This window comes from Cydia amplana, chromosome 21, assembly GCF_948474715.1.
Source record: "Cydia amplana chromosome 21, ilCydAmpl1.1, whole genome shotgun sequence".
Classification (NCBI taxonomy): Eukaryota; Metazoa; Arthropoda; class Insecta; order Lepidoptera; family Tortricidae; genus Cydia; species Cydia amplana.
The window spans coordinates 11,615,775-11,641,503 of NC_086089.1; the positions used below are offsets into that span (position 1 = coordinate 11,615,775).

The window sequence follows — 25,729 nt, forward strand, 5'->3', positions numbered from 1 at the left end:
ATAATGAGACTAGTATCTAAATATACAAAAGATGAATGTTGATTTATTTATTTTGTCGTATGGCACATGCCACATTTTATTTCGGGCGAATACCGACCTACCTACAAATATTTTTGTTTCGTATCAATTTGGATACTCATGAAATAGTCATGAAAATGAGGGTCAGTTGATCTTTTTATCATAATATAGGTATGATTTACATTATTGCTCCTTTTTTCCATTAGAAAAAGACTACGCGATCTTTGATGTGTCATGTAATTGAAAAACGCTTTTTAAAAACCAGTAACCATTACTTATGAAAGCAAAAGAATGTAAATAATCGTATATGATTAATATGTTTGCCGTGACTTATTTTTTAAAAGTATTTTTCAATAGAAAGACACGTCTAGATTGTTTACCTTTTTTCTAATGCTAAAAAAACGAACTATAACGGGATAATGATTGGATTTTTTTAATATCGCCGAACGAAATACATAATATTTAGTTTTGATATTAATAAAATGATTTAATTCGAAAACAAACACAAAATAAAAAAATAGGCAAAGAACTGAAAATCACTATCACTACATAGTATAAAACAAAGTCGCTTCACGCTGTCTGTCTGTCTGTATGATTAGATCTTTAAAACTACGCAACGGATTTTGATGCGGTTTTTTATAATAGATAGAGAAGGTTTCAAGAGGAAGGTTTATGTATAATTTGTTAACCCGTCCGAAGCCGGGGCGGGTCGCTAGTTTGTAATAAATGAATCTAAACGAGTTTTAAAACAAATCTCATAATAAAATTCAACACGTTCACACCTGAGCAATGGTCGTAGCGTTACGTCGTCGTAGCCGATAACATAGGTGTCCCGGTATGTAGCAAAAATGGTTCGTAGGGACAAAACGACAACGTGTCGTGAGTAGCGCTGAATGATTTAAAACGTTAAAGTTAGTTATTTCAAAATGAAAAATTACACTCTTTTCCAATTAAAAGAAGCTCAAGGTCAATGTGGCTAATTCCGTCATAGGAGCTATATCATCCATTAGCATTTTTCTCGAACAACGAACAAAATTGTGTGACAATGTGCAGTTTCCAACTACCCTCCCCGTCCCAAAATCATAACTCACGGCGATCTTTCGGGAACGCTCGGCAGAATGCGATCTGGCTCCGAGCTTGACACACATCGCGCGTGTGCGTCCCGGACTCTTCAAAAATAATTCGAAAGGGTGAAGTTCTGCACCCTCAGTGTCGCGTGTGCCTTCCGAAACCAAAGGGCCCCGAAACGCGAGTGAAAGGAGTGAACAGTGCACTGTAATTTGGACAATTCAAAGGACTAGCTGTGAGTACCATCCCTTACCTATCTCTCACCCCTACACATTGTCACAATTGGTGGAGGTTGCGAAACCCCGAATTAGGTCTAATATTTTCTTGTTTGGCATTAATTAGTACGTATCGGTAACAAAATGTCCGACACAGAAGAAAAAACCGTTACTCGAGTGTCGGACATGTTTAAATATTTTAAGTCGTTAAATTTGGAAAATTTGAATCCGGCTATTAGACAATTACAGGAAAAGATTGAGTCGCAAAATAGTCAAATATCAGAGTTAAAGAAACGAATTAATACGATTGAAACAGAAAAAATGTCGCATACTCCATCGACGTGCCTTAACGGTCAAAAGGTCGAGTCACCCGCGAACGCGGTAGGTGAACATAATCGAGTCGATAAAAATAAGTTAAAAGTGTTGCAAAAAATGCTCGCGGAGTTACCAACTTGTGATGGCAAGGTGGCTAAACAACTTATTAAATTTATTATCAGCGTCGATAAAATTACTCAACTCCAGCTAGTTCCCCAGTCAGAGTATGTGACCTGGATAATGACCAGGACAACTGGGTTTCTGGCGGATTGGTGGTTCCGTCGGGCAGCCGCGTTACATAATTGGCAAGATATTAAAATACTGATTTTAAGCGAGGTTTTATCTCCGATACATATTGAAACGTTAAAAAATGAAATGTGCTTGCGTTATCAATATGAGTCCGAAACATTATTAGAGTTTGCGCATTCTGTAGTTGCGGTGGCGAAGGCGCTCAATCTGGGCTGGTCAGAGGAAATGTTAATGCAAACTATATTAAGTAGAATTTCTCCAAGGATATATTATTACATTAAATGCAACCCTATGGACATAAAGGACATGTCGCAATTAGCGCAAATAAGTAGTGAGGTCGAGGGCGCTCTTTTACGAGACAAATTGCATTCACAAAACTCGCATAACTTTTATCACCGGAACCAGTTAAATGTTGGTAGTAATACGTATCGGCAATATGGTCAACCGGCACGGGAGTCGAGTGCATCGTTTTCGCGCGGGAACCGGTTAGCGCATGGGGGCGAGCGAGAGGTCACCGCCGGCGGGTCGGGCTTGCCTAACGCAAATACATCGGTTGCTAATCAGGTTCAAACAACGCAGCGCGGCCCACGTTGTTATGAATGCAATTCTTATGGTCATTTCGGGCGTGATTGTGAACAGCGTCGTAGACGTTTACAGACACAGTCAAATTACGCGGGAAACGCGAACAGGGAGTAAGCAACGATATCCACCGTCAGCTTCCTCTCGCAGTAGTCCAAGAAGGTGGCAAAATAATTAGTTATAGGGAAACCAATAAACCATGCTTACAAGTAGTTATTTGTAATAATATTCTTACCGCGTTAGTGGACTCGGGCGCGTTTCGGTCATTTATTACTCAGGACTTAGCAGATAAACTCAAAGGTCGTCGTAAGGTGGTTACGTCGCGGTGCAATATTCAATGTACTACCGCTAGGCGACAAGTTTTTACAGCTACCGAAGTTATAACCGTATTGATTTCAATTGATAAGTTTACTTGGAAATTTGAATTTACAGTAGCACCGAGTTTAATTGCACCTGTTATATTAGGATGCGATTTTATTAACAAAACAAAACTAGTCCCATATCCATTTTATGGATACGTGATATTTGACTTTATGCCGCATTATAAAATACCATTGTTGAAAAATGAAGAGCAGCAAGATATAGTACAGTTTAACAGCATTCAAAACGATGAGGAAATTGGAGGTAAAATAGAAAACTTATTAGGAAAACACAAAGAAGTCGTAACGGAAAAATTAGGTAAAACTAACATCCTGAACTATGAGATAAAACTCATTGATAATGTTCCGGTTCGCTCACGATTTTATCCGCTGTCGCCGCCGAAAGCCGCGGAAATGGAGGCACATATTAAACAACTTCTTGATAAAGGTATCATTGAAAAATCGAGTTCACCATATGCGTCACCAGCATTTTTAATCGACAAAGCCAGTGGTGGCAAGCGACTTTGCTGCGATTACAGGGCGGTAAATAAGAAGATTGTATACGACAGTTATCCAATGCCGTCGATTGAATCAGTTTTCCAGTATTTAGGCGGGGCTAGGTATTTTTCAATAATTGATCTTAACAGCTCATTTCATCAGATACCGTTAAGCGACGAATCTAAGCCGGTTACAGCGTTTATATGCCCCTTTGGGTTATTTCAGTACAAATATGTTCCTTTCGGGCTCTGTGTAAGTCCGCAGTCATTAAACAGGGTGGTCGATATGATATTTGGTGATATAAAATACAAGTATATAATCCCATTTGTGGACGACATTTGTGTTTTTTCCAAAGACAAGGAATCGCACGTGCAACACCTAGACGAGGTGTTGAGTAGACTTGGTAAAGCAGGGTTAACAGTCAACCCAAAAAAATTAAAACTATGTAAAGAGTCGGTACAGTTTTTAGGGTATAATATTAGTTATTCCGGTTTAGCCGTCGACCCCGATAAAATAAGTGTCGTTGTAAACTATCCGGAACCGAAAAATTTAAAACAGCTAAAAACATTTTTGGGGATGACTAGCTTCTATGCAAAATTTATTCCTCGATATTCGGAACTTGCCGAACCGTTAAATTTGTTAAAAAAAAAAGATGCCAAGTACATCTGGGGGCCTAAACAGGTTGACGCATTCGCACGATTAAAACAGCAATTGGTTTCACCTAACGTTTTGAGGTTTCCTGACTTCTCAAAAAAATTTATTTTACAAAGTGATGCATCTGGAACAGCTCTTGGAGCTGTGCTTCAGCAGGAAGTGGACGGGGCCCTGGCGCCGGTGTGTTACGCGAGCCGCACGCTGTCGAGCGCCGAACGTCGCCAGACGGTCTACGAACTAGAGTGTGCCGCCGCCGTATTCGGAGTCACTAAATTTAAACAATATTTAGAAGTCGCGCCGTTTGAACTTCAAACCGATAATGCTGCATTATCTTGGCTTTTTGAACATCCTAAACAGATTGGAAAGTTAGGGAGGTGGATACTTCTTCTGTCCAGATTTAAATTTGATATTAAACATATTAAGGGCAGTAGTAATAACGTAGCCGATTGTTTGAGCCGTATGTACGAAGGAACGGATGAAGTCAATTGTTCCGCGCTTCAGGAATACCCCGTTACTAATGATTCGCTTATAAGACACCAGGTAAACGACAAATTTTGCAATGATTTAATTATTCAAATTAATGGTGGGACTAGGGTTCCAAAATATAAAATTAAAAACGAGTTATTGTGCCGGCAATTAGGGAAAACAAACAAATGGCGAATAGTATTACCTATTCATTTAAAAAATGTAATTTTAAATTATTATCATGATCAAGATATAGCTGGTCATCTAGGGATAACAAAAACCTTAAATAGAATAGCCAGTATTTTTTGGTGGAAGAACTTGTATACGGATATTAAAGAGTACGTAAGGTCGTGTTTGCTTTGTCAAACGACAAAACCATTAAATAAGAAACCGGTTGGTTTGATGTCATCAACTGTACCTACCGAAACTTGGGAAAGAGTTTATATAGATTACAAAGGACCATTTCCGATATCAAAGAACGGAAACAAATATATTTTGGTTATTTTGGACGGCTACTCAAAGTGGGTTCAGTTGATTGCAGTACGGGCGGCGACCGCTGCTAACACCGTGCGCGCGCTGTCGAGGCTCGTGTGGGCGAATTACGGACCGCCGCGAACTATCGTATCTGATAACGCAACACATTTCACAGCCGACGTATTTAAACAAATGTGCCATGTTTGGGGAATTAATGATGTTAAAATATCTCCGTATTACCCACAGGCAAATGCAGTGGAACGCGTAAATCGAAATTTGAGTATAATGTTAAATATTTATTGTAGGAAAACGAAATCTATATGGGACGAGTCGCTACCTAATTTCCAGCTTGCTCTCAACACCGCAGTCCATGAGAGTTCAAATCGTACACCATCATCTATTTTTCTCGGGCGGGAAATTAGAAGTCCTTTAGAAAATAGGTGGGAATTAGATAAAATAATTTCTGAAGGTAACTCGACCCATAACCACGAACAAACTACAGTAGTTCGGAAGTTAAACGCTGCACATGAGAGACAAGAGCATTATTATAATAATCGTAGGAGAGCCAATATTTTTAATGTAGGGCAACAAGTACTCGCGAAATGTTTTCCGCTTACAAACGCCGATCGAGGAGTATGCGCCGCGTTTTGTCCGCGGTGGTCAGGGCCATATACAATTAAAAATATTACAAACGGTCAAGCCGCGCTAATTAAGCCGAATTCAAATAATGTTGTAAAAAGAGTAAATATATCCCAATTGAAGCCATACTGTTCGAGATTAAGTGGGGGGGGATGTGACAATGTGCAGTTTCCAACTACCCTCCCCGTCCCAAAATCATAACTCACGGCGATCTTTCGGGAACGCTCGGCAGAATGCGATCTGGCTCCGAGCTTGACACACATCGCGCGTGTGCGTCCCGGACTCTTCAAAAATAATTCGAAAGGGTGAAGTTCTGCACCCTCAGTGTCGCGTGTGCCTTCCGAAACCAAAGGGCCCCGAAACGCGAGTGAAAGGAGTGAACAGTGCACTGTAATTTGGACAATTCAAAGGACTAGCTGTGAGTACCATCCCTTACCTATCTCTCACCCCTACACATTGTCACAATTGATAAATTCATCACCAAGCAGCGATTGCTTTTAGTTTCAGCAATCAGTTTTTTTTCCTACGATTGAAAATCAAAGAAATATACGCTCGTGGACGGAATAGTCCCTATGACGGAATTAGCCACATTGACTTTACTTAGCAAGGATTTTTGCTAAATTCAATCCCTAAGGGTATGAAAATGGGGTTGAAAGGTTTTAACGACTTCTCTTAAGATGAATTTGTGATAAAACATTAAATAAAATTTAATTAAAAAGCTCTCCTAACTCTCTCAATTCGTTCAGTTCAAGTTGTGAATCTGTGAACTGAACTGTAATGAATCTTAAGCAAATACATCATTGACATTTGGCTGGCTTTAACGTAACAATAGTACATTACGATACAAGTGTGAAAAGTTTTCGCACGTGTATTGTACAATGTTTTACAGCTGTTCATTTCATACTAAGAAACAGAAAAAAAAAGATACAAATTACAAATTAAATTACAACTAAAGCTTAAATAACATATTAAATATAAACTATCTTATTAAAATAAACTAAAACTACAAACAAATTGAACAGTTGTATATTGTAATAATAAATAACCAACATGTTTTACAGTACATGGCCCTTTAAATTTTCGACATAGACACGTATTGTGGTAATTACCGCATTAGGGCGGTAAAGTAGCACCATATGTAATATATATACTGTATATTTCATTTCAAAATTGTGCAAAGTGCTTTTGCAATGTGTTTTAATTATTCTAGACATAGATGAAATGATGCCTTTCACCCGAGTTAAACACTCTACTTTTCATTTCCAAAACGAGGAAAGGTAGGTACTTTCAATTAACAATTTAGGCAAAAGTATCGTTATACATGAAATGGGGAGTTAAATATCAGAATGGAAATTTTATATCAAATCCAAAACACATAAATACTTTAATCAAAACACATATAAGAAATATTACTTAGAATCCAAAACTCATCATCTTCCTCGCGTTGTCCCGGCATTTTGCCACGGCTCATGGGAGCCCGGGGTCCGCTTGGCAACTTATCCCGGGAATTGGCATAGGCACTAGTTTTTACGAACTCGACTGCCATCTGACCTTTCAACCCAGAGGGTAAACTAGGCCTAGGTCCGGCTAGGTCCGGTTTCCTCACGATGTTTTCGAAAAGCAACTGGTAAATATTAAATGATACTTCGTACATACGTAAAAGTACCAAAAAACTCATTGGTACGAGCCGGGATTTGAACCCGCGACCTCGGGATTGCAATTCGCACGCTCTAACCGCTAGGCCACCAGCGCATTAAAATCCAAAACTCTGGGACACAAAATATATTTGTGATAAACACACAAATAACCCTTACATAGGATTCGAATCCGAAATTTAAATAGGTACATATAAATAGAAGATTAGTCATTTTAATAACTCTTTTATACTACACCGGTGGCAAAAAACCGGCCAAGTGCGAGTCGGACTCGCGCACGGAGGGTTCCGCACCATCAACAAAAAACAAGCAAAAAAACGGTCACCCATCCAAGTACTGACCCCGCCCGACGTTGCTTAACTTCGGTCAAAAATCACGTTTGTTGTATGGGAGCCCCACTTAAATCTTTATTTTATTCTGTTTTTAGTATTTGTTGTTATAGCGGCAACAGAAATACATCATCTGTGAAAATTTCAACTGTCTAGCTATCACGGTTCGTGAGATACAGCCTGGTGACAGACGGACGGACGGACGGACAGCGGAGTCTTAGTAATAGGGTCCTGTTTTTACCCTTTGGGTACGGAACCCTAAAAATGCATACGGGCCGCCAGATGGTAAGCAGTCACCGTAGCCTATGGACGCCTGCAACTCCAGAGGTGTTACATGCGCGTTGCCGACCTTTTTAAAAACCTGTACACTCCTTTTTTGAATAACCCCATACTGTAGACCCTCGGGAAAACCTCGGAATCCCAGCTCATAACTAGTCTATCATTATAAAGACAGAGTTTTATGCACGTTTTATGGCACATGTGATGTGTCGAAACACAAATTTATTTGCGTTCAAATCTCTCCCTTGGATATAATATTCTGAAGAGCGTCGGTGAAGGTCACTGAATATCGTTTCAGGTTTCAAAGTCAAAGTCAAAGGCATTTGCTGTTTCAGAACAGCATTTTAGAATTTAGTTTTAATGGAATGTGCCGTTCTACAGAAAATCGGGCGTTAATATTTAGGTTTAGTATTAAAATTCACTACCTAGATTACATAGGCAGTGGGGAGACACTGACACTGACACAGTGAGTGAGTGACTTCGGGCAAACTCGGCTCCGTTCGGCTCAGCATTGCTCCGAGCAATTATTAGGGTTGACACAACTTGACGTCCCTTTGCGTGCACGACCACAGATAAGATAATTACTTGAATTTTGACAACCCTAAATAACCGAAAAGGATAGTGCCATAAGTTAGAAAGGGATAACATGATTCGACCCTGAATCGCTGTCAAACTTCGGATTTGTAGGACGTGTCCTTTCTGTACGGTAGTACAGGTAGTACTATTACTTATTCTGTGATATAAATAGATACAAAAGATAAAATTTGGTACGAAGAAAGTTTGAGGCTCAAGGTAGGATAAAGTTTCACGCTCTTTTAGTAAAAAACATATTAAAATTCGTTAATTTAATGTGAAGCCACGAGCAAGAGCATAATTAATTAATTATGTAAATTTTCTAGTGAGGTAATACGTGACTAGAAATTTAGTGGGCAACTTTATTTTTATTTTATAAGCTTTTATGTTAAATTGCAACGTAGGGCCAGACAAACTTTTAGAAAAAGGTCACTTCTGTGGACAATACATAAAATATGTAACTACTTCATACAATCGTAGTCTCATTTTCCTCTCTGGATAGTAACATTATAGTAGATACGAGATTTTTAGAGACAAGCGTGGTGTGTTAAATTGCGGGCCGAAGTTAAAATATTGATTGTATTTCACAGCAAAATCTATTTCAATATACTTCTTAGGTCCTATGCTAACCACCGTTTAAATATTCGCCCGAATTGGATTTACACAGTGTAGTAAAAAATTGTATGGAATTTATTTTTCGCTCCTATGTCTTATAATGAGGTATAATAGACGAATAAAAAATAAAACAAACAAAGGAAAAAATGGAGACTACGTTTGTATGAAGTTGAGGTCGTCCACTATATTCTTAAAGCTACATAAAAAAATGTTTATTCACAATCTTGCTTACAACTAAAATTACACATATTCTTCTGCCAAACCACAGAGTGGTTTATTGGCAGAATAAATTTACTTATTTTCATAAAGAATTAATTTCTGAATGAATGAATCTACTGTAAGATGTAGATCGAACCCGCAGCCAATCCCAGTCGGTTTAATTTTAACGCAAGACTCGAACTCGTAATATCCGCCCGAATTAGGTCACGGCGTTTGCCGGCCTAGTGAGCAAAACGACGCTTTTCTGTACGGGCGATATGGCGCTTATGGTAATGTTTGATGTAACGGTATTTTATTATATAGTGCGGTATTGCAAGGTTTGGTGTTAGGGAAACTTTAAAGTATTAGTAAAATTTTGTAATGCATTTTGAGTAAGTACTCGTACTTAATAGTTCCTAGTATAAAGTCGGTTGTTGTTCCAAGTTTCATTTGCTTGGGATTTTTTCATTATATAATTTCGTTGAATTTTTGCTGCGTTAACTTGGAACAAGCTTTTATAATTGTTGAATAAGTTCACGCAAAAGGTAATTTATTTTTATTTTTTTATTTATTTATTTAGAAATTTAATTCAGGCAACAAGGCCCATATTACAAATACCTTACAGACTAACATACATATGTATTTTATAAACTTAAAACTAAACCCTAGTTATTTAGTCGATAAAACGGCGTGGCTCCGTTGCATCGGCTGCTCCTGTGTCGGATTCGGCAGTTTATTTAGCAAGAACGGAAAAGTAATATGTACCTAATTAAGAACATTTTTTGTATTATGTTGGCGATTTTTTTCGTTACATTTTGCGTGTATGAGGAATGTTATGAAAGTGAAGGAAGCGAAAGAGGTATGTCAGGATCGTAGCAAGTGGAAATCCGTGGTCTCTGCCTACTCTCCGGGAAATTAAAATATATAATATTGATACGGTTTTAACACCCCTGGCACCGACCGAAATAACCGACTTTGTTTCACATAACATCTCAAAACTTTTTTGTATTAGAAAAATTGTGTTGCGAGACTTGCATCTTTTTACATGTAATGTTTTTGATGGGATTTATATTACACGTAGTCGTAGTAATTTAACCATTGCACACAATTGGGACCGTGCACGATGGCAGCGCCGCCTAGCGTTATTCGCAACGTGGTCGGCGCTGTCAAATAACGAGCGCAACAAAATAAAGATTATTCCTTAAAAATATTTACTATAATGTACTTAACAATGTCCGGAATCTATTCGTATTTCATGTTAATTACACTTGGTTTTTGCTTAGTGAAAACAATAAGAATTATCTGTGTATTTTATATTATTCGGCTTAGCACGCACTGCGGTTTTTTTCTTGCGGTTGCGGTCAAAATGTAGCAAGTTGCGTGCGTGCGCTTATATAGAATGCCGTACGTTACATTTTTTGCGGTAGCGGAACCGCTTTTTAAAAACCGCAGTGCGTGCTAAGCCTTCGGTCAATTTTCTTCGTTATTGTTTCGTTACAAATTCAATGAAAAAATGTATGTTTCACTATGTTTTGATGACTTACTTAGTGATCCTCTTCCTGGGGATACGTACGATGCTTGCAATTATAAAAACTTTGACCTTTTTTACAGGTTTTAATCAACATATTTTGTGTTAAAAATTTATGTTCTCCCGCTTTAGGCACAATGTCTGTTGTGACACTTGTGACAGACGACAGATAACCCTACGTGCCAAAAGTGTGCTTTTGACGGGCTTTCAATAACTAATATTCAGTGATCGGAATTGGTAGTGCCATTTCACGGGACTTCGGTGCGTAAGCTTAGTATGGATATACCTTTTCACCCCGGGTTTTCATATTACCTACTTCAATAGGGATGATGACACATGTTAATTTTATAACAAAATCTAGTAAAATAGATAGCAAATGAGCAATTTATCATAATAATGTGGATATTATAATAAAGTAGGGAAAGGTTACAAAAATACAGGACCTGAAAGTTTCAAAATTTTTTTTAACTTTTTTAGTAAAAACAAGGATACCATTCGATTCCTTACATTTTATCCAAAAAAATATTGTATAGCAACTATATACATAAACGCAATATTTCACGGACAAAAACGCAATTTTCTTGTTTTGTCCATACTTCAAGATGGGATCTCAATGACCTTGACGTCACGTTCACTTATTATTTTGTGAGGGGCATTTCGCGAGTGAAGTGCGACTGTCGGACTTTGACTATAATTTCTGACTTTTGTGTTGCTTTAATGCAATGGGTCCCATATAGACATTTGATCCTAAAAACAAACCCGATCGATTGATACCATAAATGAAAATTAGTCATGTAGCCTATTAAATTAAAGACATGCCAAGAAATATTTTCGTGAAAAAATAAGAGTCTTGGAATCCCGAGTCTTATCCATGTTAAGTATAATGTTTGAGGTCATTGACCCAAAATGGCACTACCTATTCCGATCATTGCTAATATTACATTCACTTAATGTTGGTACACTGTATTAGCCATACTATTTTATTAACATACAAGAAAAACTCTGTGTTGACATAGACTAGATAAAATGTCTATCCATTACGTTGTTAAGCCTGGAATAGTACTATATGATATAAAAGGCTAATATCTAGCTCGGCGTTGAAAAAATATAAAATTTAATATTACTGTTTCGTCCAGTATTATTGCAGTTTACCACACAATAGCTATCGTGACCCATTTTTATCGTAAAAATAAAGCTAAAATAACTGATAAGTATGGGAATTGACAGAAACAAAGTTACCAAACTTGTCAGTATTGGCCACATCAAGCGCTGCGATCGTTTCGGCTTCCCCTACCACCCGCTTTGCACGGAGCGAGTATTCGAACTTCAAGATATTCACAAGAGACGATATACGTTATAGTTTAGATTTCAACTAGTTCTCTTTTGCAGCGCAATTCGGGCAACCAAATGTCACTTTTACGTTAGATATAATTAGACATCTAATAGATGTGAATTGGATCTCTAAGCCATATCTTGTGGAAATCGTTCAAGAGTATCTCCAGAATCGCGCAAATGTCAAATTTTACAGGTTAGATCTTAAACATATCGTTATCGTATCTTGGTGATGTCTAAAAGATATCTTATAAATGTCTATTTCAAAATCCGAATCGGGCCCTCAGACCTTTTGATCTAATTCCAACTTATATAACAATAACTCATTCCTGGCTCGCAGATGTCTTAATGCGGCAAGTTTTCGGCACTTGGTGGCTTCAAGGAGGATTACCCGACCCTTTTTAGGCGCCGGTTTCACCGCTGACGTTATCTGGTTGAGGAGACTATTTGTAAGTTCAAGTTACTTAGGGCCACTTGCACATTTTGCCATGGTTACCAGTACAATTTGACACTGAGTTAATGGTTTAACCTGTTAACCCCGGGTTAGTGGGTTGGTGCAAGTGGCACTTAGTGACCTTTATTTATTTTTACTTTACTATAATAACGCGAGTAAATGTTATAATGAAATTTTTGGATTAAGAAAAATAAGATGTTTTTTCCGGGGTCCCTTTGTTTCCCATAAAGTTTTAAAGTATACCTACCTATGTATTTATCCCTCTATATTCATATAGTACTTATATGTATTATTCTGTGTAGGTCTTATCTCTGTGAAAACGCCAATTTTTGAGTTTTTATATGTTTTCCGAGCAAAGCTCGGTCTCCCAGATATTAGTATTTAATTTAAATACATGTACGGAAAAGTACGAACGAAATGAACATGAGACATTATTTAGATTCATTTTGATATCACAAAGTAAGTTCGAATGGCCTCTTGCATGCAGGCTAGACCACCGTAGCCCCCCCCCGCCATCTTTAGGTAGGAGAGGGGGAGCTAGAAGTTAATCTCGTGGCCTGGGGATTGCATCTGCTTATAGTTGCTAACTTGAGAAATATCGCGCGAAGCAGCATAGCCGTCGCTTGGGAGTCGAGTGCATAAAGCGATTTAGGTGTTAATAATACATACAGGTTGTTTTTCATACCCTTTCCTTTGTATTGCGTGTTGAATATGTAGGTATCATACTGAGGGCTCATATAGACGGCGCGCGAACCCGTATACGATTTTAGTTACATTAATATTGCGGACCATTGAGGTTACCTCAATTCAGCCGACCGATCAAACGACGCAATGTAATCAAACTCGCATGCGAGTTCTCGCACCGTCTAAATGAGCCCTGAACGACGTTTCAGTTTTCTCGATTTCGATTGAGAAATGTGACCCCCAGGACCCTAGCCAAGATGACAAATTCGCGCCAGTTCGATCAAATAGTAGAGAAAAATCCACCATGTCAGGCGTGGCTCACTCGGCGATTTTGTCACGTTGCTACAAGTACATGCGGCCAACCCCATTTTTGGTAACCTAACCTAACCTAACATCCAAAAATATTACTGCCTTGGGTGAGACTTGAACTCACGGCTTCTGGATCGATACTCCAGCGATCTGCCAACTGAGCCACCAATACCTCATCCATAGCCAGGGAATCTTTCCATCATTATGGGTCTAACGGACCCTAGCGACATCTAACGTAAGAGCGTTACACTTCTTAAACGGCTACCGGTGTTCCAAGTCATATTGGAAATTCACCAGTTACGATGTGCTACCCATATTAAGTAAGAAACCGTGAGTTCAAGTCTCAGCCAAGGCAGTAATTTTTCCACTTATTAAATTCCTCCACGGAACTCTGACGGCAAGGTTGTGAAATGAAATGATGAAATAGGTCAAATCAACACTTAACTTCCGCATTATGCAAAATGCGCCTCCAGTTTTTAAATGTTGATTGGTCTTTCAGGTAAAAGGCTCGGTAACTCTGTTATTCACATATTTTTTTAAATCTGAACCCCTAGTGTAAATTTTATTCGATAGCGTGACGTGCGTTATGTCTATTTTTGCGTGGGATTTTGAAGAGCGCGCCAAGCGGGACGTTTTAAAACTCAAATTGCCATACAACATGACACTTAAAACGCAAACGCGTCCGCGCGTCTAAACGCGTCAATGTAGCTTATTCCGTCATAGGGGCTAATCCGTCTACAAGCGTTTTTCTCGAACAACAAACAAAATTGATAATTTCATCGACAAAGCAGCGATTTCTTTTAGTTTCGGCAATCAAAGCAATGTTTTTGAGTAGGTAAGTAATCGACCATTAAAATAATTGTACGGTTTAGACTCGCGTATTTTTAGTCACTCGCGCGACTGTGTGGCTAAAAATACGCGAGTCTAAACCGTACAATTATTTTAATGTAAGTACGTATCTCACGACATCGACAGATAACTTCGAAGTAGGGTTTGAGATCCGGATATCCGGATATCCGAAATATCCGGATATCCGTCAAATCTAAGATCCGGATCCAACGTATCATAGGATCCGGATATTTCGGATCTCACGGATCCGTTAAATATTGCATTGGTCGCGTTATTGTTACGCGATAACGTCATAAAATAAATACAAATATTGCTTAAACTAAACAGTAGTAACAGTAACAGTATTAAAACGAGCTACCTGCATGCCTCCTGACTGGAATAAGGGTAAATATTTGTATGTTTTAAAGTAATTTCAGGTTTTCGCTCAGTCGCCTTTGGGTCGTCTACCTGGAACATCATTAGTGCTTGTGCGTGTTGTTATCAGTGACTTTTTTTGTGTTATCGTGTCGTTTCTCAGTCTTCTGTTAACATAAATAACATGTGCTTGATGTGCTGCTGAGTAACTAATATTGATATTTTTTTCTCGTTATTAAGAAGCTGTAGCCCAAATTTCTTAATTTCCCGAAACTTTTGTAGTAATTTTACATTATTTTGCAGTAATTAACTGGATTTATATATACCTATAATGGAAGGTTGTTGTAATGGGGACTGAATAAATGAGTTAGATACTTTTTCTAAGCCATTTTTCTCAGTCGAACGACTGAAGGTATAGCTATTTTACCAAGGTAAAGGAAGTACGTTTTTTAATAGTATAAATTATATCACACCACACCGGTATAAAATAATAAAAGTACATAAATGTAACTTTTTCTCCATTTTCTATTTGTGAGCTTATAATGGCAAATTTAAGAAAAAAACGCCGAAGTTAAAGCGGTGTTTTTAGGCACCTTTAGAATTAATTCTTCTGAGCAGATATATAGACATAAATTTGCTTTAATTACTTCATTTTTGGCGTTTTCGGTTACAAATCGACTACGGCCTCCTAAAAAAAATGCATAATATTATTAATAGGAATACCTAATTAAGACTACACTGAATATCTTATTATACATATTTATATCGTTTTGAGATAATAATAATAATTATTAATAATTGTAATTAACTAAAATATGAACATTTTACTAGCTGTTCCTTGTATGTAAGTAGTAAATTTCGTCACCTTTCTTGATACAGATCCGTATTATCCGAATTATCCGGATATCCGGATCCGTCAAATTTTAATATCCGAAATATCCGGATCCGAAAAGTTGACGGATCTTGCAAACCCTACTTCGAAGTAATCGACCATACAAAAATAATCTAAATTTTAACCAATTGCAAATCTAAAGGCCCACTGATTATTACTATGGGACGGTTAATTATTATGGGAAAAGGTTAAATAAATATTTAGTGCCTAGACTGTTTAACGAAATAGGGTGGTTAAGAAGGAAACCTAAGTTAAGTAAGCCGGTCCTTAAAAAGAGATTAAAAACATACCTTTTAGAAAATTAAAATTTTGGAAATTGTGATACCTATTTAACTTGTTAAGCATATGTGTGCATGTTAGTTTTTAGATTATAATAAGGATTACCTATTGTTTAAAGGCTATTGTTTTGTACTAATTGTTTTGTTTAGGTGCATGATTCGATTAGTTAAGTGAGCGCTTCATTCGCCAACAAACTGGTTACAGTTTGGCGACATCATAAATTTTGTTTGTGAGCATGTACCTTTTGTGTAAAAAAAAAAAAAAAAAATATCAGTCCGCCGGATGATATCGGCATGTCAGTTGTTCGGAGGTGTCAAATTTTGCTTTTAACTGACAGGCCGAAATCGTCGCGCGGACTGGTAATTAGTGGGCCCCTTAAAACTTTGAAATTAGTTCAAAATAATATTATTATTCAATCACGATTGAAATAAAAACAAAGAATGATATTCACCGTCATCATTTCAAATGGAAAAAGGATAAAACATTCAATCCGAGGCCCGGACGTGACCGAAATATAAAACTGCATTCGTGCGTCTGAACGCAGTGATTCAGTTTTCACGGATGCCATTTGGTTTGACAAACACACCCATAAATGTAACGAGGTGTATTCGAGTTATTTCATAAATAGGGTAAACATCAATGTGTCAAAATGTTTCGCAACATCACGCACATACCTATCGCAATTACCACATGTCATACCGCATGGTACATTAAAACTCATACTATACCGTAAAATGGGGTGAGAAGGCGCAAAACTGACATTCAAACCTCGATAACATTTTATTTTTACGTATGCAAACTGAATGGTGTATAATTATATGTGTTCCAGACGTTTGTATTTTAGTTTTTATTTTATTTTGGGTAGTTCCATTTCATAAGTTTGACGATAAACAGGAAAACCCACCTCACCCCGTAGTCCCTCGTATTTGGGGTGAGTTGGGTTTTCATACAAAGGTGATTTTGGAAGATTGTTGGATCGTTTTTTTTTTTATTATGAGTAGCTATAGCTCCATTTTAAATTGGAATACATTATTTTTGTAGCAGTAGCCTTAAAATCCCATCTCACCCCCCTTCCATCCCTTCTCTCCCCATTCATAACCCAACTCTCCCCGCGAACCCTACTCACCCCATTTTACGGTACTCTGCTTAATTTTAACTTGTTATCTCACAACTTTCATCAGCCCGTCAATAACATCGAGGGAAATTATTACAACCCACAAAAATCCGCCATTAAAATGTTAACCTTCAAAAAGAAAAGTCATTAATTTCAATTAAAAATTTTACGACGGTGAATCTTTTTCGCTAAAATACGTCCATTATTAATTTAATTAAACAGTAATGGCATCAGCAAAATCTCTATTATCAAGGTATTAAAGTAAAGTGCATGTTCAGATATTTGTGAGCACAATAACCGCTCCAATATATCTGATGGCGACTGTACAGAAAAGTTCTTATTTTATGACTTTCGAGTCCAATCAAGAACTCTTAACTCTAAAAACCGATCGAAATAATCTCAATACACCTTGTTTACTTGCGATGCAATTTACATAACCAGTTTAACTGACCTTCGGACTGGTTTGACTTCTGATAGATTTAAGGACCGAATCATAATGGTTTTGCGAATAGAAACTGGGTTAAGGAATAGATAGAAACCAAGGTTTACGGTGCTTTGCACATGCGAATGCTTTTCAGGGTTTCGTACCCAAATACTAAATTTTACCCTATAAAATAGTTCCGTACATAATACTTCTCTTAGGGCCACTTGCACCATTCACTACCCCGGATTAACCGGTTAAACCCGGAGTTACCATGGTTATTGGACAATTTGACACTAGCTTAACGGTTTAACCGCTTAACCTCGGGTTAGTGGGGTGGTGTAAATGGGCCTTATAAGAAAAGATAAAGAGAACACGAAAGAAAAAAAAAACAAATGAATGCCCCTATTGTGGTGTGGCTGATACCTATACATCAGATTGTGTCAAAATATTTTCAATAATATTAATATCTACCTAACGACCTAAGGTCGAATAGTATAGGTACTTAGTAAATAACTTATATGGGAAATAAATGGCTTAAATAATCACTACATAGTGTAAAACAAAGTCGCTTCCCGCTGTGTGTCTGTCCCTATGTATGCTTAGATTTTTAAAACTACGCAACGGATTTTGATGCGGTTTTTTTAAATAGATAGAGTGATTCAAGATAAAGGTATATGTACAATTTGTTTAGCCGTACGAAGCCGGGGCGGGTCGCTAGTAAATAATATAGGTCGACGCTCTTGCGTTGTCTATTTTCTATTACTCTGGCAGTAGCAATAAACCACTTGGCTTTAAACAGACAGAACACATTCTGTCTTTCGCCATTGAAAACTCTCAGCAATCTATTATCAACCTTAGGACTTTAAGGCATAAAGTCCATTTCAGTTAACACGGACAATTTGGGAAGACACGCTGCCAAGATAGTATGTTGAAATTTTAATGTTAATAGGTCGTAAGTGGGGTATTTTTTAGGGTTCCGTATCCAAAGGGTGAAAACGAGACCCTATTACATGCTGTAACTAAGACCCCACTGTCCGTCTGTCTGTCACTAGGCTGTATCTCAGCGGGCGCAGTATGGTCCCATTTTTATCGCCTGTCACTATGCCCGTCACTTTCGCACTTACATACGTGTTAGAACGTGACAGGCATGGTGATAAGCCATAAAAATGGGACCGTGCTACCGCCGCAGGAACCGTGACAGCTAGGCAGTAGAAATTTCCATAGATGATGTATTTCTGTTGCCGCTCTATAACAACAACTACTAAAAACAGAATAAAATAAATATAGTGGAGCTCCCATACAAGTCATACATCAAACGTAATTTTTTGTCGTTTTTTGCGTAATGGTATGGAACCCTCCGTGCGCGAGTCCGACTCGCACTTGGCCGGTTTTTATTCAATTGTGTCGCTTTATGGGTGTAGTGGATGTAACAATTTCGAGGGTAGTTGCTGGCTCGATTCATAATAATGAGTGATATTTATCAAGATGACATGAGATCCCTTTGTTTCCCATAAAGTTTTAAGTCATAATGTATTGTTTGTCATATTATCATTAGTCATAAAACTGAAACCGTTAACTTTTCAGGATTTTCGTAAGACCCGTGACAGTACTATTGAAATAGTCTAGTACAGTCGGTGTTAAAAGGCAATTTGGTTGATTTTTATGGGTTTTGATGATGTCTGTACATATTGTCAGTTTCAGGAATAAGGTGAAATGCTTATTTCGTCAGGTGACAAGCAAAAGTCACTAAGTACCTCCACAAGTTCATAGCCATAGTGAACCATATTAGTACGAAAAGAAGGTTGATTTTTGTTTAAATATTTTATAGTAATTAGTGACTTTTCTTGTCACCTGACCATGTGATAACCATTAAAACTCGCTTAAAAATACTCCTAAGGAAAAACATGTCTTAAGCGGAAAGCATACTATACCTAGATGTAGTATTAGGACGAAAAGCGAAGAAGTTACGTGATTGCTTCTCCATACACACGTAGTCCCCATTTTCCTTTCTGGACATTGATATTATAGAAAATATTTGTATGCAATTTGAAGTATATTTACCACGGCTATGCGCGTCAGGCGTGGCTTACTTACTCCGCGATTTCGTCGCGCCGCTACAAGTATGAAGTACCTACAATTAAATGCGCCCCACACCAATATTGGTGTCTAGCCATAGTACGTAGTTGCCGCGCACCGCTACGGAACAGATGTCTGCTCGCGCTTGCGCCACCTAGCGATCATATATGTCGTAAAAGACGCGTTTTGTTAGAGAGTGAATCTTCTGTACCTAGTACATACTATTATTTATTTTGTGACTGGACTAAATATTAAAAAATACTGCGAAGGCCGGTAAATGAAACACCGTCGGAATCCGTTTAAAAAGTTTTCTTCCTGCGAAGCCCTAGGGCGGAAATGGAGCGGGAATGACCTGGTTACCGCTCAAGGATGGAAATGTGTTTATGGGAACTCAATCTCAGAAATGTTTTATTTTACGGATGCTTTAAAGTTTAAACACTTATTTTACGTTTTATCACTATGTCCCCCGCCGCGTCTGTATGTCTGCATGTTCGCGATAAACCCAAAAACTACTGAACGGATTTTCATGCGGTTTTCACATTTCAATAGAAAGATTCTTGAGGTTTATGGGTAGGTTTTGTATAACCCGTGCGAAGCCTAATAATACTATATAGATACGTATGTAGTAACGGCACCATTCATGAGGCGTTTAAAGGAACATTTGGTGTAGGTACTATTTTTGATATATCAGTGATAATTTTTTAATTTTTAGGTTTACGAAATTCAGTTAAGGAAACTGTAAGTCTACAATATTAATAAATACAACTGTATCTAATGTAACAACACGTACGAGACTGTTTGTTTCTAAATAAATAAATAAAATTAAATAACTGTAAATTTTCTACCGCTATCGTATACGGCCTACATTTTACTTATATATAAAACCAGATATATAATTTATCCGTCTAATCATTAATTAAGCAGTTTTTTTAAGTTACACTTAATTATAACCCCGTATTTTTTTTTATTAACAGTGCAGCAATGTATTGCAAACATTAAGAAACATAAGATGACATGACATTACGAGATACGGGCTTTTTAACTTGTGTGGTGTATTACATTGCGGGCCGAATTATTTTGTATGGTTAACATTTTCATTATATTTCTAAGAAAAATCTACCTCAATATACTTCTTAGGTCCTTTTTTTTTGATGACCCAGGGGGAATCCCTTATGGATCCCACTGGCCCGGGAGAAGCCCTGTGGGTATGTCCGACTTCCACGGACTAAACCCCCTGGGGTGTCCCGCCGCGCGCTTTGTAGGCGGGGTTTCGGGAACTCGATTGTAGACCTCCGATAATACTTCTTAGGTCCTATGCTAACCACCGTTTAAATATTCGCCCGTATTGAATTTACACACTGTATCGTATTATAAGTAACTATATATAGTCGCCTAGTACCTACCCGTATTTAGAAGCTGTACCTATTTACGATTTATACGATACGATAAAGTTATCTCTCCCCTACAAATGATTAGCGTGCGTATCTGTTAATAGGTACAGGAGTTCCCAATAGTTCGGATTGATTAATTATATTTGCTTCAATTCTGTCTGTGTGTAAGTTACGCAACTTTGCCAAAGTAGGCCGGAAATGTCCCCGGAGATAATGTTGCCAGATAATAATTATCATTTTACTTACTTCACCGTCTACTACCGTATTTGTATAGCTGTATTATTTATTTTTCCTTTCTCATGCTCTGAATGACCATTGTTGTTCTAAAAGGTGTGCAGAAAATGATACGTTGCTGCACTAGTGCATTTTACGTTCCAAGTACGAATTTATGTTTTTTTTTTACGATAAGCAACTGAAATTTGGGTTTAAATGGATTTGTTATACACTTTCCATTCCGATATTTAACTCCACATTCCATAAATAATGATACTTTTGCCTAAATTGTTAATTGAACCCTCAAGATTGACTCATAATCATTTATTTACAAACAAGATATATACAGTGTATTACTAAAAGAAATTAAAAACTAGCTTAAATCTAAAATAGGCCCTTGAGGCATTGTACCGAGGATGCTGGCGACATTTCCTCGCTGTATCGCAATGCTGATACGTTGTGCGAGGTAGCCGCCAGCTCTTCGGTCACCAGTTACATCAACCAGACGCTTCGCGATTTCTCAAGATTTAGTAGATTTTATTCAGTTAGTCATGTTTTAAAAAAAAACACATGCATTTTACTTTCCTCGTATTCGAAATGAAAAGTAGAGTGTTTAACTCGGGTGAAAGGCATCATTTCAGCCTCGGACTATTGGCGGTCTCACTGCGTTAGAGCACCAAACTACCTCGGCAGAAATGAGTGCCTTTCATGATCTCATCCCTTGGTTAACAATCTACTATTTCACGACATCAGGAGTGGAGTTTTGTGTTTCACTCGGGAGCAAAGTTTGTTTAACTAATAAGTGACGTAATAAGTATTACACGCAGTCGATCTAAATAATATATTACAAATACAAATTATTTGGGGCATTATCTATGAAAAGGGACCTTATTGTCGATGGCGCTTACGCCGCACAGCGTCGCGCGGCATTGTATTTATATCGGAGCATCGTTAATAATGGCGTAACCGCCATCGACAATAAGGTCCCTTTTCATAGATAACGTCACATTTATTTTTTGAATATGAGTGGTTATAAATGGTGGTAGGGTTATTATTACATCACAATCAGCCAGAATTTGGGGTACAATACACTGATTCTCAATATCCATCTCATTAAAACCAGTAAAAATATAAATATAACAGTGTCACATTAAAAATAAGTATTAATAATTATAATAATAACAGGTAAATGTCATGCATACAGGAATTACCTATGATGCTAATGCAGATTCGTTGATCAATAAGGAAAACTGCTTCTAATCTTAAAATCGGTGTCTAAATGAACATCTAATGCAAACATGTACCCTAAGATCATAATCTGAAAGTCCCAATTTCAAGTTCATTTGTGTTTGAGATAGCACCTTTTAGGTTAAGAGGGCAAAAGTATAGTGTAAACAATCACTACATAATATAAAACAAAGTCGCTTCCCGCTGTCTGTCTGTCTCTATGTATGCTTAGATCTTTAAAGCTACGCAACGGATTTTGAAGCGGTTTTTTTTAAATAGAGTGATTCAAGGAAGGTTTCTGTATAATTTGTTAACCCGTGTGAAGCCGGGGCGGGTCGCTAGTCATTTATATTATAATAATTTACAAGCCGTTAAAATGTATAAGTTTAATAAAAATGTAATATTTAATGAAATGTGAATAAGTATACTTACATATAAAAAATTCCAACTATTATGTTCACAAGTGGGCACTTCAAAAAATGTATCGTTATGACTTGTGAGTTTTAAAAATATATCTACTTAGAAGTAGGATCCGCTCTTTTAACTGACAGTGACAGTTCGTTAAGCATAATGTATGCTAAAATTTAAACAACAAATAAAATTTTAAATTATATTTTAGTACAAAGAAGGCTTAGAATAAATGCCGGCAAAAATCACAGTAGCTGTCGACTTCTCAATTATGAAGTACAGAAAAGGTCTATCGGCAATCAATCGAGTTGTACCAAATCTATTACTCAAATACGCTGTAGATACCGCCGACGCCACCGTCCCTGTTTCACTCACTTCTATATCAGCTTTGTGAACTATTGCCGACACATATATACTCTCATTCGTCGCTCTGCTAAAACTAGCATATTCTGGATCGAAAATATCATAAACACCCATATCATTCAAAGGTCTATTCATGACTATATTAGTGCTTATTTTAAATCTTGGTAGCTTAATTTCGACTTCATCTAAACCGTAGTCATTTTCATCTTCTTGGAGTTTCGCTATTATATCAGGTATGGTGATTTTCTCAAGAGTCTTATATACTTCTTCAACTTTAATAGCTGGATGAGGCAGGATCACAAGCATGGAATACGCCGCATCAGTTCCGTAAGTCAGTTCAGAAACGAAAGATTTCAGATCTATCATATTTGCTAAGGGGAATTCTCCTTTTTTATGCATCATATTCACTTTGCCTATTACTTCTTTGTTTTCGTTATAGAAATCTTCAACGGTTGTATGACTTGCGTTGAAAGGCGATGTCCAGAGTCCTTTGAAAGATATCACATTTGTCAAAATCATTCTGGATTGTTCGAAATCTTCTGCACTGAGTACATTTGTAACTCGAGCACCGGAGTTTTGTATAAAACTGTTTGCTTTAGCGGCAGCTTCATCAGAGTTTTTAAAATCAAGTATTTTTACAGTAGCATCGAATTTATCAGTAATAGTCTGCATAAATGCTGGTTTAAGTAAGAAATCATCATCAGCGAACAGAAAATTCTTACTTGTTAAAGTTACTCCGTCTGATTTCCGTTGAAGCACTGATTTGGTCAAGTCTTTATACCCTGATACGACGGTTTTGAGACTCCTGGGGAGTATAAAAGCCACTTTTAGTTGCTCGAAGCTGTCGCCAGTCGCTCCCACGGCCAAACCGGTCATGAGTGTCCAAATTCCGAAAGGGGATATCACTACATGGCCACCAGTTTGCTTCTGAGTATGATACAGTAGCTCTATGCTAAAGTTTCTTGGTCGTTCACTGAATTCCACATCACAGTAACAGGATGCTATTAGTATTAACAATATTAAAACTTTGATTCTCATGATGCGAGATCTTTGATGGTTCGTGAGATACTAACGTTACGATCTTAAAGCATCATCCTTAATCAGACAGACAGGGAAATGTAGTTCTTAATGTATTGGAATAAAGTTAAGTATCAAGGTTGATTCTAAAACGGGTTTCCGGCAAATGAGTTTTTTTGCAAAACAAATCATTTCAACGGAGCTACAGGAAAATGTGCGTTAATATTTTTTATTTAAAAGCTATTTTGTTTAATTGCATGATGTTTGTATGCTTGATGGAGACAGACGGAAAATTTTTAGGGTTCCGTACCCAACGGGTGAAAAAAAAACGGGACCCTATACTAAGACTCCGCTGTCCATGTGTCTGTCTATCCGTCTGTCTCCATCTCATGAACTGTGATAGAAATGCAGTTGACATTTGACACAGATGATGTATTTCTGTTGCCGCTATAAAAACAAACACTAAAAACAGAATATAATAAATATTTAAGTGGGGCTCCCATACACCGTTTTTAGGGTTCCGTAGCCAAATGGCAAAAAACGGAACCCTTATAGATTCGTCATGTCTGCCTGTCTGTCCGTCTGTCTGTCCGTCCGTATGTCACAGCCACTTTTCTCCGAAACTATAAGAACTATACTGTTGAAACTTGGTAAGTAGATGTATTCTGTGAACCGCATTAAGATTTTCACACAAAAATAGAAAAAAAAAACAATAAATTTTTGGGGTTCCCCATACTTCGAACTGAAACTCAAAATTTTTTTTTTCATCAAACCCATACGTGTGGGGTATCTATGGATAGGTCTTCAAAAATGATATTGAGGTTTCTAATATCATTTTTTTCTAAACTGAATAGTTTGCGCGAGAGACACTTCCAAAGTGGTAAAATGTGTCCCCCCCCCCTGTAACTTCTAAAATAAGAGAATGATTAACTAAAAAAAATATATGATGTACATTACCATGTAAACTTCCACCGAAAATTGGTTTGAACGAGATCTTGTAAGTAGTTTTTTTTTTATACGTCATAAATCGCCTAAATACGGAACCCTTCATGGGCGAGTCCGACTCGCACTTGGCCGCTTTTTGTGTTATGTTACGGAACCCTTCGTGCGAGTCCGACTCGCACTTGGCCGGCTTTTATTTATATTATGTTTTGAGAAGCCGGCACAATGACATCAAAACCATCAAAAACAAGTTTGATTTGATTATTTGATGTAATTTAATCACTTAAGTGCAAAATCTGATCTTCTACGTCATAATTTATTTAATGGCTTCCCAATGACATGGCTTTCAAAGCTGGAGGTTCTGGGTTCGAATCCTGGTAAGGGTATTTATCTGTGTGTTTATCATGGACATTTTATATCACTACATAGTATAGTATCAATAGATATTAGTACAGTCTAGTAGTTTCCGAGAAAACAGGCTGTGGCAGACAGGCTGTGTAGAAACAATAGAAAAATATCCTGATAAAGTAATGATCTAGTAATTTTATACATTTTGCGTTTGCGTCAAATCCGGTAGTTCTGATTTTTTGCAGACTTGTTTATGATGTTGGCCCAATGAATAATCCAAGTTTGTGACCTCGAGCGCCGAACGCAACTTTTTCAAAAATCGAAAAAAACCGCGAAAATTTCG

At 37.5% G+C, this 25,729-nt stretch overlaps 1 protein-coding gene across 1 annotated transcript; it reads right to left on the minus strand.

Annotated features, from left to right (window-relative positions):
- Positions 1 to 22,904: 22,904 nt before the first annotated feature.
- LOC134657920 (serine protease inhibitor 77Ba-like) lies at positions 22,905 to 24,154 on the minus strand. Its single transcript, XM_063513501.1, has one exon. The coding sequence runs from the start codon at positions 24,115 to 24,117 to the stop codon at positions 22,924 to 22,926; it is 1,194 nt and encodes a 397-aa protein (XP_063369571.1). The 5' UTR covers positions 24,118 to 24,154; the 3' UTR covers positions 22,905 to 22,923.
- Positions 24,155 to 25,729: the final 1,575 nt, after the last annotated feature.

Coding starts and splice junctions, on each gene's coding strand:
- LOC134657920 (XM_063513501.1), bottom strand. CDS start 24,117: ATGAGAATCAAAGTTTTAATATTGTTAATACTAATAGCATCCTGTTAC.